Source organism: Pleurodeles waltl, chromosome 4_2 (assembly GCF_031143425.1).
Source record: "Pleurodeles waltl isolate 20211129_DDA chromosome 4_2, aPleWal1.hap1.20221129, whole genome shotgun sequence".
Lineage (NCBI taxonomy): Eukaryota > Metazoa > Chordata > Amphibia > Caudata > Salamandridae > Pleurodeles > Pleurodeles waltl.
The window spans coordinates 826,321,830-826,340,254 of record NC_090443.1 but is presented as its reverse complement, the minus strand read 5'-3'; the positions used below and the strand labels follow the sequence as shown (position 1 = coordinate 826,340,254).

At 44.0% G+C, this 18,425-nt stretch overlaps 1 protein-coding gene across 2 annotated transcripts in view; it reads left to right on the top strand.

Moving 5' to 3' along the window:
• ATG4C (autophagy related 4C cysteine peptidase) overlaps positions 1 to 18,425 on the top strand; it is a 181,931-nt gene that overhangs the window by 102,651 nt on the left and 60,855 nt on the right. For both annotated transcript variants that reach the window (XM_069232527.1, XM_069232528.1), the window contains exon 7: positions 13,849 to 13,970. In XM_069232527.1, the coding sequence (XP_069088628.1) occupies positions 13,849 to 13,970 (122 nt within the window). The remainder of the gene's footprint in view (positions 1 to 13,848; positions 13,971 to 18,425) is intronic.

Here is an 18,425-nt window from a genome sequence, read left to right as displayed (position 1 = left end):
GGGAAGGAGACCTGTAGGAAGCAAAAAGGTTAAAACACACAATATCAAGTTTATATCATATTAATCAATACTAGGTTATGACTTTAAGCATTGTCATTCTGAAAACATGGACAATCTTATCATAGACTTAAAATGACTAGGCTTCAAGATGACTGGATACCTGTGAGGGAATCAAGAAAGGTTAAATGCAACTTTCAAATTCAAGTATTATCTTTTGCATGAGGATCAGGAAATAATCTGAATGATTTCTAAACCATAATATGAATCGTGTTTGAGAAACGTATTATGTACACACAACATTACATCTAGAACTCTAGCTTTTTTGTTCTCTCAAAATTGCTGGAACATGAATTGCGCACATTGCAGATTTGTACAAAGGTTGTAAATACCATAGAATGATTGTGCACCATGATTAACATGAATTAGACTCGAGAAATAAATCACGCGTCTTGACAACTCGAAAGCCACCAATTAAATGCCTTAAAATGGTAGCACATAATGAACACCGTGATTTTAAACACAGAAAAGGAAACGCGCGGCTTGCCGCTTCGAAGGTCACCATATGAATGTCAGAAAATGGTAGCATACAATGAATAACATGAATTACACACAAGAAATGAATCGCGCATCTTGCCGATTCGAATGCCACCATGTAACTGCCAAGGAATGGTAGCGCACAATGAATATCAAGGGTTAAAGCACGAGAAATGAATCGCGCGTCTTGCCGATTCGAATGCCACCATGTAAATGCCATAAAATGGTAGCCTGAATGAATATCAAGAATTACACACAAGCAAAGAATTGCGCGTCTAGCCAATTCAAATGTCAGCATGTAAATGCCATTAAATATCAAGCGCACTTTCACACACACAAGAGCAAATAGATTTATCATATTAATTAGGCCCAAGAACTCGAAATACTTCGAGAACGGGATTGGGGGCCCAGCCCGCCCTCCGTCTTACCACCCTGATCAAGAATCACCCAGCCAAGTGAAAGGGAGAGGCTTGGAAGATCAAGGTAGGCCTCCGGAACAGGAGCTCAGGCAGTTGCTGCTGCTCTGCACCGGGACCTCTGAATAGTGAGCACGTAGAGCTGGGCTTGGCTCCCTTTTATAGAGTCTTAGCCTAGCCCACCAACCACACCCAAGCATGCTGCAGGGGAAGCTTCTAGAAGGCCCTGGAAGGGGACGACACCCTGACAGTCTGAAAGCCTGCAGCAGTACATTACATGTGAACAGTATTTATATGCATGCTGAACATAAGTCTTCAGGATTAAACTCTGCAATGCAAAAGGTTAAACAACATCATATCAGCACAATGCATAAATTATGTTAGCTTGAAATTGTTAGGCTTTTGCATTCTAGTCGCCCATAGAGCGCGCTCTGCCCTGATGTTGACAGTACTCCCCTCTCCCAGACGCGCTCTAGGGCCTAGTTTGTCTGGATTGAGACAATGAAAACGCCTCACAAGTACTGGAGCATGGATATCAGATGCGGAAACTCATGAGTTTCTTTCAGGGCCATAACCTTTCCATGAGATTAAGTACCATAGGTTACGCCCTCTCAGTTTAGAATCCAACACTTTCTTGACTTCGTATTCTACTTCTCCCTTCACTAGAACTAGAGCTGGATGAGGGCGGATCTTCTGGACTGCCTTTATCAAGAGGGAAGTGTGGAACACTGGGTGAATCCGTAATGATCTTAGCAATTGCAGTTTATAGGTCACAGGATTGATTTGCTGAAGGGCAGTGTAAGGACCTATGAATTTGGGGTTGAACATGTGCTTCTTTTTGAAGTCTATATGTTTTGTGGAAAGCCACACTTTATCACCTGGTTGTTACTGCGGTCCCTCACAATGTTTCTTATCATAATGCTTTTTGTATTTTTGTTTGGCCTTTTCCAAATGCTGTTGAATCAATTTCTGGGTTTGATTCAGATGTTGAATGGTTTCTGACACAGCTGGAGTAAGAGAACTTTCTTGAGGGATTGTGATGGGCAAGGTGTCAGGATGATAGCCAAACAAGCCAAAAAAAGGTGTAACGCCAGTAGAAGTGTGGAATGAGTTCTTGTAGGCTAACTCAGCTAACCAGAGCATTGATGTCCAAGAATGAAGTGCTTTTTCAGCCTAAGCACTTAGGTATTGCTTCAAAGTCTGATTTAGTCTCTCCGTTTGACCATCTGTTTGAGGATGGTGGCTAGTAGATAGTGTAGATGTCACTTGGAGTGTTTTGCACCATGTCTTCCAGAAATTGGAGGCAAATTGCGACCCCCGATTGGAGAGGATCATTTTTGGCAGTCCATGATAACGAACCACTCTATTCAGTAAAATAGTTGCCAGTTCACTGGAGGTGGGCAATTTCTTACAGGCAATGAAATGTCCATATTTCGTGAGACTATCTACTACCACCAGGATTACTGAATGTTGTTGTCCCACTGGTAGACCTGTAATAAAGTCTAAAGAAATGTGCTCCCAAGGACGACTTGGAGTTGGGAGTGGATGCAACAACCCTTTCGGTTTTGAATGACTTGTTTTAGTGCGAGCACATACTTCGCAGTTGTTTACCAACGCTTTTACATCTTTTGTTAGGGTAGGCCACCAAAAATAGCGTTGGATTAATTCAAGAATTTTTTGAGTACCTGGATGACCTGCCGTAGGTATAACATGCGACCAATGAAACACTATCTTGTGAAGCTTGGTAGTGGGCATGAACAAACTAGCGTCTTGAAAAGGTAATCCTTGCTTGATTGACCTTTTGGGATCTGCTTGGGCCCATGTCTGCCATTTCTCAACAGTGAAAAAATTGCGGATGTCTTCAAAGAAATCTTCAGTTTTTATGATACATAGGACTTTGTCTGGAGCAATGATAGCTCTGGAGGTTTGAACTGCAGGCAACGTGGTAGACTTTACCAGGCCGGACAGTTACCACAAAATCAAATTCGGCAAAAACCAGCATCCAGCGTAATTGCAGAGGAGTCACAAGTCTGGCGGAACTCATTAACTGAAGGTTGCGATGATCAGTATATACCGTGACAGTGTATTTGGCACCCAATAAATGATGTCTCCATTCTTTAAAGGCGTCCCAAATCGCCAGAAGCTCTTTTTCAGCAATGACACACTTCTGTTCGGCTTTGTTCAACTTCTGAGACATGTAAGCTACAGGATGAAGTTGACCAGTGTCTTTGTTTCGTTGCAACAAGACTGCTCCTATTGCCACATCTGAAGCATCAGCTTCCACAATGAAGGGTCGATCCGCGTCAGGATGAGTCAAGACTGGGGCAGTGGAGAAAGCTTCCTTCAAAGTTGAAAAGGCTTGGTCAGCTTCCGGGGACCATACAAATTTTTCCTTCTTTCCTAATAGCTTAGTGATTGGAGCCACTGTCTGGGAGAAATGATTTATGAATCTTCGGTAAAATTTGCAAACCCCAGGAAACATTGTACATCACAAACAGTCTTTGGGGTGGGCCAATCAGATACGGCCTTTACTTTTTCTGCCATCACCATACCTTGAGGGGTAAGGATAACCCCTAAAAACTGAACTGTGGTAACATGGAACTCACACTTGGTTAGTTTGCAATATAAATGGTGCTTTCGGAGGACTGCAAGAATTTTCTTGACATGTTGGATATGTTCATTTTCATTGTCTGAGTAGATCAGATTGTCATCGATATAGACTATAGCAAATATGTCGAGGTACTCTCTAAGAACGTAATTCAAGAAAAATTGAAATGCTGCTGGAGCGTTACACAGACCAAAAGGCATGATGGTGTATTCAAAGAGGCCATATCTTGTCTTGAAAGCTGTTTTCCATTTGTTGCCCTCTCTCATTCTGACCAAATGATAAGCACCTCGAAGATCAAGCTTTGTGTTGATTTTTGCTTTCTTTACTTGTTCCAGCAATACCGGAATTAGGGGCAAAGGATATTTATTCTTGATGGTGACTTTGTTCAATCCCCTATAGTCGATACAAGTTCGAAGTTCTCCATTCACCTTCAGAAAAAAAACAAAGGAGAAGCTGCAGGAGACTTAGAAGGGAGAATGAAACCATTCTCCAAGAATTGATCTAGATACTTTCGCAAATGTTGATTTTCATGTTCTGACAGGGCATATACACGACAGTTGAGAAGTATCGCACCTGGAACTAGATCAATTTGACAGTCATAAGATCTATGAGGAGGTAAGTTCGCTGCTTCTTTCTCATCGAATACATCTTCATAAGATGAATACTGTTTGGGCAATTTAACTTCTTTCTCCGCGGCAGTGGCTATGTAAAAGTTGCAAACTTTTGATACTTGATACTTTTGGAGGCATTGTTCTTTACATAGCGCAGATGAGAACACGACCTTTCATTCTGCCCAATCAATCTCTGGATTGTGATGAGTTAACCATGGTAAGCCAAGGATAATTCCATACTGGGGAGCATGGATCACGTCAAGGATGAGTTTCTCTTTATGTTTCTTTCTTTGATTCTTATCTTCACAAATCACCGACAAAGGGACAGTCTGAAAAGTTACCGGACCTCCAGTCAAGAGTTTTTCATCGACTGCCTGGATGATTTCTGGGGTCTTTTTTAAAATACTTGGGATCCCCCATGCACAGACCAATTGGGCGTCAACAAGGTTCCCGGTAGCCCAAGAATCGACTAGAGCCTTCTTGAAATAGGTCTTTTTCTTTACCTGAGCTTCGATACCCAGTTTGAGATGTCTAGATTGTGAAGGGTCCACGGTGACACCAAAGAGCAACCCTTCTCTGCATCTTGGGTGCTTTAGTTTTCCGACTCGACTTGTGCATTGGCTGCAACCTTTTGAACCAGACCTCGTTTGCTCTTTGGTTTGATTGGACATTCTTTGGCAAAATGACCCTTGCGCCCACAATAGAGACATTGCCCATTCTTTCTACGTAGGTCCTTTTCGTCTTTGGTCAAAGGTCTCCTGATGGTTCCAATTTCCATCGGTTCCGGCGTTCTTTCTTTCAGAGTTCTTGAGTCTCTATTACCTTGAACAAGCCAGGAATATTTTTCAGTCTTTTTGCGTGTTCCTTTTCGTTCTGATAAACGATGATCTAGTCTGAAGACAAGGTTTATCAATTCTTGACAGTCTGTAGGCTGCGGGTCTATTTGAGCTAGGATATCTTTAAGCTCCTCTTTGAGTCCCTTGTAGAACAAGGCCGCTTGTTTTTCCTCAGGCCAGGATGTCTCGGCGACCAGCCGATTTAAGTTGGCTAAATATGACACTAAGGGGGTGATTCTAACATTGGCGGGCGGCGGAGGCCGCCCGCCAATGTTCCCCCTCCAAAATACCGCTCCGCGGTCAAAAGACCGCTGAGGGTATTTTGGGATTTGCCCTGGGCTGGCGGGCGGCCGCCAAAAGGCCGCCCGCCAGCCCAGGGCAAATCGACCTTCCCATGAGGACGCCGGCTCCGAATGGAGCCGGCGTAGTGGGAAGGTGCGACGGGTGCAGTTGCACCCGTCGCGTATTTCAGTGTCTGCGTTGCAGACACTGAAATACTTTGCGGGGCCCTCTTACGGGGGCCCCTGCAGTGCCCATGCCATGGGCATGGGCACTGCAGGGGCCCCCAGGGGCCCCGCGACACCCCCTACCGCCATCCTGTTCCTGGCGGGTGAACCGCTAGGAACAGGATGGCGGTAGGGGGTGTCAGAATCCCCAAGGCGGCGCAGCATGCTGCGCCGCCTTGGAGGATTCTGACGGGCAGCGGAAAACCGGCGGGAGACCGCCGGTTTTCCTGCACTGACCGCGGCCAAAGCGCCGCGGTCAGAATGCCCTGCGGGGCACCGCCGGCCTGTCGGCGGTGCTCCCACCGACCCTGGCCCCGGCGGTCTAAGACCGCCGGGGTCAGAATCACCCCCTAAGTCCTGATTCCCTTGTCGTAAGTCTAATAATTCACGATCTGCTGACAGTGTTACAGTTCTACGATCAAAAACTCGTTCAAACTCTCAAACAAAATTTCTCCAATTGTACAGCAGGGGACTGTCTTTACGCACAAGAGGTATAGCCCAGGTAGCTGCATCTCCAGTCAGATATGATAACAAGAAAGCTACTTTGGACTGGGCATCGGGGAAAGTATGTGGTCTGCAGGTGAAGTGTAATTCCACTTGAACCAGGAAAGATTGAGCTTCCAAGGGGTCGCCTGAGAAACGTTCTGGGGGAGCTAAAGGAATGACTGAAGGAACATTGAGGGAAATGTTTGTCGGATTACTTCCAGAAGTCTGAGAAGAAGGACCTGGGTAAGACACACCTGTGGGATTTTGTTCCTTCTTCTCTACCTTATCCTGTAACTGACTCACTCTCTCAGCTAGGCTAGTTGCCACATCTTTTGATGATACCACCTCTGCTTGGTGCTGAGTGATAGCCTTGACTAGCTCGTCCAGTGTGGCCATGTTGAGAACATACACAAACCAGGAGGATAATAATTAGTGGGCTCACTATTCTGTCAGAGTCACCAGATCCTCGGGGTCTGTGCACATTCCCAACACTTCCACCACAAGACAGCTCCAGTACTCTGATTAGAATTGTCACAGAGTCTAAGAGTCCAAGTGGATAAAAGGGGATTAGGAAGGGAACAGCTGGGAAGGAGACCTGTAGGAAGCAAAAAGGTTAAAACACACAATATCAAGATTATATCATATTAATCAATACTAGGCTATGACTTTAAGCATTGTCATTCTGAAAACATGGACAACCTAAGCATAGACTTAAAATGACTAGGCTTCAAGATGACTGGATATCTGTGAGGGAATCAAGAAAGGTTAAATGCAACTTTCAAATTCAAGTATTATCTTTTGCATGAGGATCAGGAAATAATCTGAATGATTTCTAAACCATAATATGAATCGTGTTTGAGAAACTTATTATGTACACACAACATTCCATCTAGAACTCTAGCTTTTTTGTTCTCTCAAAATTGCCGGAACATGAATTGCGCACATTGCAGATTTGTACAAAGGTTGTAAATACCATAGAATGATTGTGCACCATGAATAATATGAATTAGACTCGAGAAATAAATCACGCGTCTTGACAACTCGAAAGCCACCAATTAAATGCCTTAAAATGGTAGCGCATAATGAACACTGTGATTTTAAACACAGAAAAGGAATTGCGCGGCTCGCCGATTCGAAGGTCACCATATGGATGTCAGAAAACAGTAGCATACAATGAATAACATGAATTACACACAAGAAATGAATTGCGCGTCTTGCCGATTCGAATACCACCATGTAACTGTCATGAAATGTTAGCACACAATGAATATCAAGAGTTAAAGCACGAGAAATGAATTGCGCGTCTTGCTGATTCGAATGCCACCATGTAACTGCCAAGGAATGGTAGCGCACAATGAATATCAAGGTTTAAAGAACGAGGAATGAATCGCGCGTCTTGCCGGTTCGAATGCCACCATGTAACTGCCAAGGAATGGTAGAGAACAATGAATATCAAGGGTTAAAGCACGAGAAATGAATCGCGCGTCTTGCCGATTCGAATGCCACCATGAAAATGCCATAAAATGGTAGTGCACAATGAATATCAAGAATTACACACAAGCAAAGAATTGCGCGTCTAGCCGATTCAAATGTCTGCATGTAAATGCCATTAAATATCAAGCACACTTTCACACGCACAAGAGCAAATAGATTTATCATATTAATTAGGCCCAAGAACTTGAAATACTTTGAGAATGGGATCGGGGGCCCAGCCCGACCTCCGTCTTACTGCCCTGATCAAGAATCACCCAGCCAAGTGAAAGGGCGAGGCCTGGAAGATCAAGGTAGGACTCCGGAACAGGAGCTCAGGAAGTTGCTGCTGCTCTGCACCGGGACCTCTGAATAGTGAGCACGTGGAGCTGGGCTGGCTCCCTTTTATAGGGTCTTAGCCCAGCCCACCAACCACACCCAGGTATGCTGCAGGGGAAGCTTCTAGAAGGCCCTGGAAGGGGACCACACCCTGACACAGTCTGAAAGCCTGCAGCAGTACATTACATGTGAACAGTATTTATATGCATGCTGAACATAGGTCTTCAGGATTAAACTCTGCAATGCAAAAGGTTAAACAACATCATATCAGCACAATGCATAAATTATGTTAGCTTGAAATTGTTAGGTTTTTGCATTCTAGTCGCCCGTAGAGCGCGCACTGCCCTGATGTTGACAAAGCTGCCCTCCAAATCTTCATTTTTATGGTGACCGTTTTAAGGAGGCAGTCCAACTTGTCAAGTCTTTTCACTGCACCGTTTTCCAGTGTGTAGAGATGTTCTTTGGCATCGTTGAGGCCGGCCTGGTGGTCCAGGTGCTCCCCCATGGTGTCCAATCTACCTGAGAGGTCCTTGAAGCGGGTATCCATGGTGCGGAACTCAGGATGATTCTTGGCAAGTAGGGTGTCAGTAGCGTGCAGTTGTTTTGGGCCAGTGGGACCAGCTGTGTCATCTGCCATGTCTGCAGGCACACCAGCTCATCCAGCTCCTTTACCCGCTCATACGGCAGTTTCTTCTGGCATGAGTCGCCTCGCACCCATGCTATTTAGAGCCCGGAGGTGGGACTGCGGGCATTGGGCTGTGGGAGTAGAGGCCCAGATGACAGGCCGTAACAAGACAAAGCTACAGGACTGAGATGCGCGATGGGGGCCACAGGTAAGGGACTATGGCATGGGCATAGTCCAGGTAAGCAGCGGCGTAGCCTCCGTACGGGGCAGTGTGCAATCAGGCTCAGGAAACAATGCAGTGCAGTACAGGAGGGCCCAGCCGATGGTCAGCCAAACAGCAGGCCACAAAGCAGTGAAAAGCAGCTGGTATCCCCTGCTGCAGAGCGTTCAGTCAGCTGGCCTCAGTTATGTCTGAGGTTGAAGGGCCCAGGGTGGGCTGGGGGGGGCTGCTGTTCCCAGAGGCATTGAGGAGCGGGCAACAGGAGGCATGCAGGCAGTCAACTCACGGGATCCCAGCTGATGACACTGAAACTGGCTGCCTTGGCAGTGGCGATGTTACTCAGCGAAGGGTGAGGGACAGAATTCTACCTAAGCCACTGTGAATGAAGGAGCCTGGGCAGCCAGTAGACAAGGCCTCAGTTGGCCCTAGGCCAAGGAAAGGAGCAGGGGAGCAGCAGCGCCTCAAAGCAAAGGACGACAGTCAGGGCATAGAGGCTGGCAGTGCTGTAGTGCTGCCACAAGTAAGAAAGGGCTCTCTCACGGGTGACTGGCTCTGCGACATGGTATAGCCACCGATGGAGCCTGTCGGTCGACACTGAGCCTGCAGATGGGCCCTTGACACCCCATGAGGTACGGGTGGCACCATCACACAGTGTGCCAGCTGGGGTGGCATATGCAGCGGCACTGTGGCCAAAAAAGAGGAGCTGCGCCGCAGGAAGGCCCCGATCTTCTATCTGGGCCTCAGGCTCGTCTACAGTGGCATTGCTGTGGGGCTGCCAGGGCCGCGCTGCCCGTCATGCTGAGCGGCACTCTGTCTCCCAGGCACATCAATTGCCCAGATTGTCAATAAGGGCAGTGTGGCCCTGGTGCTGCAGGGGCCGCCAAGACCCAGTTCACAGTGGATGACATATTTCACAGCCTAAATCCTTGATATGGGCAATGGAGGGGCCAGAGCTGCACCACCATGACCATCTTAGTTGCTGGCGTGGCTACGCCCCCAAACCTTCCATGTTAATACATATATGTGACCCCTAGGGTAGGCCCTAGGCAACCCAGAGGGCAGGGTGTAATGTATTTAAAAAGCAGAGCATGTACTTTTAAGCTTTACAGGTCCTGGTGGTGAAAAACTCTTAAATTTGTTTTTCACTACTGTAAGGCCTATCTCTCCCTTAGGATAACATTGGGGTTGTCTTATTACATTTTGTAAGTGTAATTTCCAAATGTGATAGAATCACCAGTTCATGGTTGGTGTTTCGGGAGTCACAGTTCAAAATCCTAACTAAAGATGAAGTCTAGTTTTAAATTGAAATTCTGAAAATGCCACTTTTTTTTAACGTTTTCTTGCCATAGCTATTTAGTGCTTAGAGCTCGTCTCTGGTCAAATGACTGGCTGTAGCTGACAATTGAGCTTTGTGTATTCCTCCTTGCCAACCACACACAGTAGTGAGCTTAGGTGTGCCTGGATGGACCATCACTGGCAGAATAGGAAGGAGAAGCTAGGTACAGACCCACTTACACCAGAATAGACTGTATCCTGCCACCACACAAAGGGCCGTAAAATACCCCCTGTAGTTAGTCTGGAACCAGGGCAGGGAAGCAGGATTCCTGGGGACTTCAAATGGACAACTGGGTGTAAATACTGGACCTCACACACCAATTCTTCAGGGCACTTCCGGACTTGTGAATACTTTTTCAGGAAGGATTGCTGTGCTGGTGAAGGTTTGCCACTCTGCTGGACCGTACCCTGCTGGACTCCTGCTTTGTTTAGCGGACCTGCTTCCTGTTGCCCTCTTGCCTGGGTGAGAAGGACTGAACCTGCATCTCTTGAAACAAGAACCCAGAGTGACTCGAAGGGCTAGTTGGCTGGCTTCCTGAATTTAACCTCAGGGACATAAAGAGGCTTCAAACAACCTCTACTCTGCACTTGGACACTGCCATCGGTGAGTCTAGCCTGTTAAGTGGGTCCACCCCAGTCCGGTTATTATTTGTATGCATTTGGGTAGGGTGGGAAGGATTGCAGACAAGGTTATAAGTTGGGTGGCAGGACACTTTTGTTTTCAAATTTGGGGAGACCGGGGTGGTGAGGATGGGTGGTAGAATCAGGACTGATATCACAGGTAGGGCTCTCTGTGCTGCAATGCACTTTTAAGTTGGTGTGCTAGATGCAGAGTGGGTCAGTGCATGTGTAACAATGAACATGCTGCTTAGGGACAGCACATTGTTGAAAGACAGATTGGCTGTTTGAAGCCCCGGTCTGCCTTTCATTGTGCAGATGTAATCGGCTTGCACTTCAGAGGAGCACCTGTCTGAGGGGGGTTGTCTGTGTGGGTCTCCCTTGGGGAGTATGCTGTCCCCCCCTACCTCTTTGTGGTGCACAGTCTATATACTTCCTGACAGCTCTTTTGCTCCTGCACCTGCGTCTATAATACAGTATAGAAGAAAAATGTTTCATGATTTGCATGGGGCCACGCCTCCATGCAAATGAGAGAATGTCATCCTTGAGATTGCACTCACAATACATATGCGTCTTTGTGATCAAAATTACAGAAGGGCTCCATCTGCATCCCCTGCTGTATTACCTGTGTCTCTGGGGCCACAAAATGCAGGCATACTTTTAATAATAAGGCAAATGTACTTCTTTAATATTTGGTGGTGGTTAATGCAGAGAATGGAGTTTATTTATTTGGGGTGAGGCCAGGAGTTGGTTAGGGTGAGTGACAGGCCACCAGGCATAATAACACAGGGTGGAGTTTGAGGCAATAGCTCTTATCACCTTTTCACCATATACTCCAGCCATGCAGTCCTCATATACCCCTGCCCTCTTGTTGCCCCAGTTCTCTCCGTCTTCCTGTCCTTGTGTTCCCTGTTCCAGATACACAGGTATAGCTGTATCTGCATCAGTATGTATCCTTGTCTCTTTGTCTCCATATATTCATGTTTCCACTCTCCTACCCCCCCTCTGTCTCTGGGACCTTTTTGCTGTCTCTTTCTCCCTGTCCTTTTATTTGCTTGTGTGCCTATTTCCAACCTTTACCCATCCTGATGTCTTGTTTCATCTGCCACCCTTTGTAAGGTGTGACTTGTTAATTCTCAAACCTTTCACAACTAGCTTTCCCCAGTTGCAAGTAAGTAATTCTGCAAATTGCTTGCCTGCTGTTGAGTAGCACAGCACCTACAAATGATGAGCCTGCCACCATTTATGAAAGCAGAATGTGAGCGCAATAGCAGACAAGTGTATGACCAAACACTCTCTACAAGTGATAACGTGAAAAATGTGCACTATGCAATAATGGGCACTGTCATGTATCTCAATATTCCCAACACTGATTCTTCTCTGTAGCTTTTCTGGATGTATGACTTTACAGCGTGGCAATCTCCATCAAGGCTGGGTTCAACTGGTCCACTATGGGTAAAGCAAAGGGTAATTCAGTTCACCATCGGTGGACAAGACAGGAAAAGTTGGTGGGGGATTATCACCCTCCACCACATGAGATTGTTTGGCTCGATCCCAGTAGTCAGGCCTAGTCAGATGGTCAGGATGTTTTTCATCTTCTCATAGGGCTGGATCTGTACTGGCTGTAATTGAGGCTTCTGAAGCTGGCGTCACACACATGCCCCTTTTTATGCGAGAGATATTGATGTGAGAGGAAGCATGCAGTTGCTATAGGGTTCACTTCTCACATCTGATATTTTATTTTATTGAATGCTTTCACCTGCCGGATTCATGGCACAGGAGTGAGAATTGAGCCAGTACAACTTTAAAAGAGCATTTGAAAAATGCCATGTCTTTAATGCTTTTCTGAAAGAATTCAAGGTAGGATTTGACATTGTTTCATGAAGGTACTATTTGTGCCGAAACACTGCTTCTTCCCAGCCAGCTGCTGTTGACCTAAACATACAGTTGATTAACGAAGAATTCTCTAGCAAGGTGGCAAGTTTAAAAAGGGAGAATATTTATAGAAGGAGCAATGCACAATGCGAAGAACACTGGACATGCATGCGCCTACTCTATGAGCCAATGAGAGACCATCAGAAGAGGATGATGTTGAAATAAAGGATTGGCTTGGCTTTCATCACTAGCCTTGCTTCTGAAGTGTCTAAATGCGCCTTAACAAATATTCTGGAAGGCCAAGTTACATGGCATTGCTATATTATAAGCAGGAGACAATTGCTGCAACCACAGTCATCTTCCCTTCCTCATTTAGCAAAGGAATAACTCCTCTTAATTTTTTTAAAGTTGGACGGAGGATGTTGACTCTTGTGTATGGGAGCTACTACTGAAGGTTCTAGTAAATCAAAGTCTATGAGTTTGCAGATGTCTAGTTAACAGTGGGCCATAGGGAAGCTGGATTTACGTTTAAACAAGGATGCATGAAACTCCATTTGAGAGAAGGGAATGAGGGAGGACAACTTCAGGGTACTGGAATTCGGTCCTTTGAGCCACACCCTTGTATCTGCATTGACTTTTTGTATTTTCTTTTAGTCACCAAGGGCCTGATTTAGATGTCGGTGGAGGGAATACTCTGTCACAATTGTGATGGATATCCCATCCGCCATATTAGGATTATGATCCCCATAGAATATAATGGGTTTGTAATACGGTGGACAGTATTACCCTCCACCTACTTCTAAATAAGGCCCAAATTAATTAATGTTAGGGATTCAGGATCGGGAAGTGGAAGTGGAAGTGAAGAGGAAGGGGTGATGGTTCATTCCTTTATTTAATATCTCATATTGAGGGTTTTCAGAAATTTATATTTTTATTGAGTAAGATTTATTTTTAATGCATTTAAATAATGTTTGGTATCCTTTAATCCTGGTTCATATGCTGCACTTGAGGAAGGGTCACAGGAACAGCCCCAATGCCATTCATCCTTAAGCATCAGCTTTTTTGCCTTGGTTAGTTTTTCACTAAACAATGATGCTGGATTATTTCTTTGCAAAATTACCTTTACCTCAATTGCTGACATAGCATCCCTAAAATTTGAAAGACTGAATAGACATTATGCTGGTCCCAGTTAATATAGACATTCTACTGGTCCCCTTAATCCTCAGGAAGGAAGTCAGACCAGCCAACAAACCAGCAAAGCGCTTAATCATCTCCATCTTCTACAGCCCACAAGCCCCTGATACATATATAAGGTGTTGTTGGTATGCTTACGCTGTTAATGTATGTGTTTTTACTTTCTCATTTTCAGTTTACAGCGGGGATGTCTTTGACAAGCAGTGTTCTTCTGGATCTGAAAAGGCTGTTATTATTTTAGTTCCTGTGAGACTTGGTGGAGAGAGAACGAACTTGGAATATTTTGAATTTGTACAGGTATTGTCAGAATATGCAAAACCAAATGCCAAGCATCAGACTGTTAGTGCTAAACTCCACATATGATACAGTTGAAGCAATCTGTGATGCAGCAGGACAGTGTGCTTTAAAATATAGTTTATCACTGTATTAATATCCTCCACTGGACTATTAGTAAGAACCCACACTTTCTGTGGCAAATCTGGCTCTCATGTCTAGTCCAAATAATCATGTTTGTACAATATTTTTTAAACCGTAATGCCCCCCCCCCTCCTGCTGGTTGTTTGAGTACTTGTAGTTACCATCAAATTTGGAGGTGTCTACCCCTAATGAATTCCTATAACCTAACTTGGCTCCAGTGATTGTTGTAGCTAATGTGGCTCTACCTTTGTCCTCCTAGAGATAAGTGGACCTTCTTAATAACCTCTGATTCTAGTTAGACGGGGAAATAATATTGTTCATGATTGTGAGATTGATGGTAGGAGAAACAGAAATCGGGATAAAGGATAGATAATAGAACCTATGCACCTTTTGTGACCATTAAGTAATCTGTCTTGGCCTAAGTGATATTGACCATATTCATTGCTCTGAAGGGACATATTCGAGGGTTCTGAGCCTCACTTTTAGTTCACTTAGCATTCCCCCTATTTAAGGTGATACATTACCAATTTCTTGTTGTGAGTCTCAATATTCAGAAAGCCCAATGCATTTCAAATATAAGTTCAGTTCTGACTAGCATTTCAGTTTTAGAGGGTCCGTATTACGACTGTGACAACTTGAAAACTTGAAAACTATACATATTCTCCAGTAAATTCTATACTGTGCTGTACCTCAAGTACACATCATACTACCTATTTAAAGACCATGCATAAAATTCCCCGTGAACACTTACAGTACTTCATGTGGTTGGGGCCTTTCATTGTACTCGTTTTATACTGTGCAGCATATCATATCTTCATAATTTAACAATGCAAAGCAACGAATCAAAAGCAGAACATAATACCCAATGGAAAATGCACAATGCAGTGCCACTGTCAAAGGATTTTCACTCTAGAGTGTTTCAGGTCATTATATTGTGCATGTTTTTACCTGGATAGTCTGATACGCCCAGTTAAAAAATGCATAATGGAAATGTCCTGTTAAAAAGAGGCACATTTAAAATTATGGTGCTCTAATGGCGTGCTTAGTTGCAATCATCAGGTCCCTTTTTGTACAGACTGGGAGATGCCAAGAGATTCAGAATTATTTTATTTTCATGGCAGACTGCTGATGCCTGCCATGTTGAGTTCATCTTCTCGTATATATGGTCAAAGTTTCCTCTAGCCACATTCTCTTCTTGTGCAGGGGCGTCAAGAGACATTCTTCACAGAAGGTTCTGTCTATGTCTGCTTGAAGATCTCATCCAAATTTGGCCTTTTCATCTGCCCTGCCACGTGTCTTGTAAGCTAAAGCTTGTCAGCTAAAACTTATGGTTCTGACAGCCCAGTTCCCATACTTTTGTGCAGAATTGACATCCCCCTGTCGATCAGGTTATGGAAGCATTGCACAAACTTGTCATTTGGTATACAAAGCTATTTGCAGTATAGAAGAAAGAAGTACTTGCAAAAACAAGCTGCAGATTCTATTGCTGGGGACAGGTCTGCAGAAATGTATTGTGCTTTTCTGATGCTACCTCACAGCCGTGCCATACAGAATCTAATTGGTTTATCAGCCAAGTGTCACAATAACCACACAAAGATAGCAATAAACTAGTCAGTAGTCACATCTCCTGCTCCTGGTACCCATCAATGTGTCTTTGTTCTATCTGGGTCCTTATTTCTTTTCCTTGTAGTTTGAGGAAATGCTTAAGCTGGGTATGCCCATATTGTAGGAAGATGTGCATAAGGCCATGCAGTTTTAGGGACTTCAAGTTGCTAAAGGTCAAATGAAAATATATCTTTCAGTAGTTAAACTTACAAAGTAGTACACCTTAAACCGGTAAATACTGACAGATTTCAAAATATTCATTAGATTGCATATGCAAAGACAAAGTGAGAGGAACAGCAAGTGAAAGCTTGCTCAATACAAAGAGCCCTTATTTCTTCAAGAGACTTTTGGCAAGGTTCATAATCTACTAAAAGTTGGAAACTTAAGTCTAGATATAAAGAGATCTAGTAAGGAGAGCTACCTGCTAAGAGACCCATTTTCACTGTTTTCCTAGAGAGAGTGGGTTACTACTTGTTATTTATCAGATCATTTCAGCCCACAGTTTAGAAGAGTGGCTCTAAAATGAGTAAAGTCTGTTTCCATGCTGGGTGTTTTTTTATACTTCTTTATTAGTATTGTATAGAAATGCAGGCATCAAATAGTGGTGTGAACGACATAAAATCCCTATTGTGATTGCCATAACACCTAAATATAGAAATAGTTACACCTTCATCTTTTTTTTTACCCACTTAAACTATATCAACCCTACCTTCCTCAGCCTCTTAAATTTAGCACCACATAAGCAGCAAAATGAGACATCAAGTGATTTTAAAAACGGGTTATTATTATGTTATAGTGTGCTGAGCATACGTTACTAATCAAACGGATGTTGGGCCCTCGGTTGAGTGGATAGGTGACTTCTGTGCAGTCTCCATCCATATATTGTAGAGCACGCACTGAGAGAAAGTTATCCTTCCCCCTCACTAGCTAATGTGATATGAGTCCATGGCCATTGTGACCCAGTGCCAATGGAACTACTTTGACAGTGGATGCAGCTGTGCATCTACCTTTTACCAGTTTCTGGCTATACGTCTAACAGTATCCAGCCGCTGAAATACAAGTTTCCACTTGGGTTTGCATAGATGCCCCACCCATTTGGTTTAAGGCCCAACATAACTGACCCTGGGTCTGAAGATATGGGGCATCCCACCAATTTCCTTGGAGCACTGAGAATGTCTGTCCAGGAAGGCTTAAAAGTGGTATAATCCCACCAAATGTGCAAATGTATATTGTGTTACCAACTCCTCCACCTTAAGCTTCTCTAATGGTTTAGGTGCATATGTATAAATTTGTTCTGCTATTAGGTACTGATAACGCGTCCCAATTTAGATAATTTACTCGCTCTGGGACTCGTTTTAGGCCGATGAATCTTTTGACCCTGATTGAAGACACCATAAGTCGAGATAACTGATCAACATGTCAATCAATAAATCAATAATGTCATCAATAGTCACCACATCAAATCAATTAGGTTAATCCATACATTAATAAGACTCGGAAACCACCATGACCTTTCAGTCATGAATAACCACACCAGTTTAGTACAATTTTATGATGTTTATTCCCTATTGATTACAATTCTACTAGTAAGTTTATTAGTCTCAAAACCATGAAACACATCAGCATTGTCATGATATGGCAACTCGAATAAGATTTCATCAAAGCAAAGATCACGAACATTAGAACATAACACAACGTCAACATAGGTTAACCTTAGCAGAGTATCATTAGCGCATTATTCATCAAAGCATTGATTCAGTCATTTGTCTATTTGTGTCCGATTAGTGAACCCCTTAACTAACCTCGAATTAGCATTGGCATGTTGGGCTTCATGCAAAATAGTTTAGCAACACAAATTTAAAAAACATCTATCTATGGCCTCTGTCAAAAGAAGCAGTTGGTACCTAGAAAGGAAAGGAAAACAGGCAATTACAATTTCATCATCATATAGCTACCCTCCGTAATGGGTCAGCATACAGAGTCAGTCTTCGTCCTCAGGACATAAGTTGATTCGCCATCAGCCAGGGAACACAGAAAAGTTCAGCTAGACGGGGTAAGTAGGGACACTTCCCTCATAAGGAGGAGAAGTATAGAATGGGCAAGATAAGGGTGAGGATGGTTTAAAGAAACCAAACATCAAAGTTTCTTGGCAGAGTGACAAAATGTCTGGGTCATAGCAAAAGTTTGCAATGGCATCTCCTCAATGGCTCCTCATGTCAAAGGTTTTTATCCTTTTTCGGTTGTACAGTCCCCTAGTTTCTAATTGGGTAGGGTTGGCACCCCACTATCTCCATCCAACGGGTTTTCAGTGGTACCATCAAAATTGTCACCTCATAACAGTTCTCACGTAGTTTATTGGTTCTGGTTATTGACGTCTGCAACAGGTAGAATGTCCGGTATGATTTCATCTTCTCGTGGTCCTCTCGCATCCTCAGTCAGTAGGTCCATTGTCTATACTGGTTTAGGCGACCTTGTACCTGTAACGAGTCTACACTGTTGCATTCAGCAAGACTGTTTCCTTGAGCAAGTCAAATTTCATGAGAACGGATCTACTACAGTTACACTCATCTTCTAGCTCCTGGAAAAATACAATTACATGTCCTTCAGCAAGTCAGCACACTGCACGTTAGAAAAACACATTTAATATGAAACCGGGCAGCTAGGCCTCGACTCATGCTATCTAAGGCCTAATGAATTAATTAGCAAAGTCTTAACTTATAGCTCTTAATA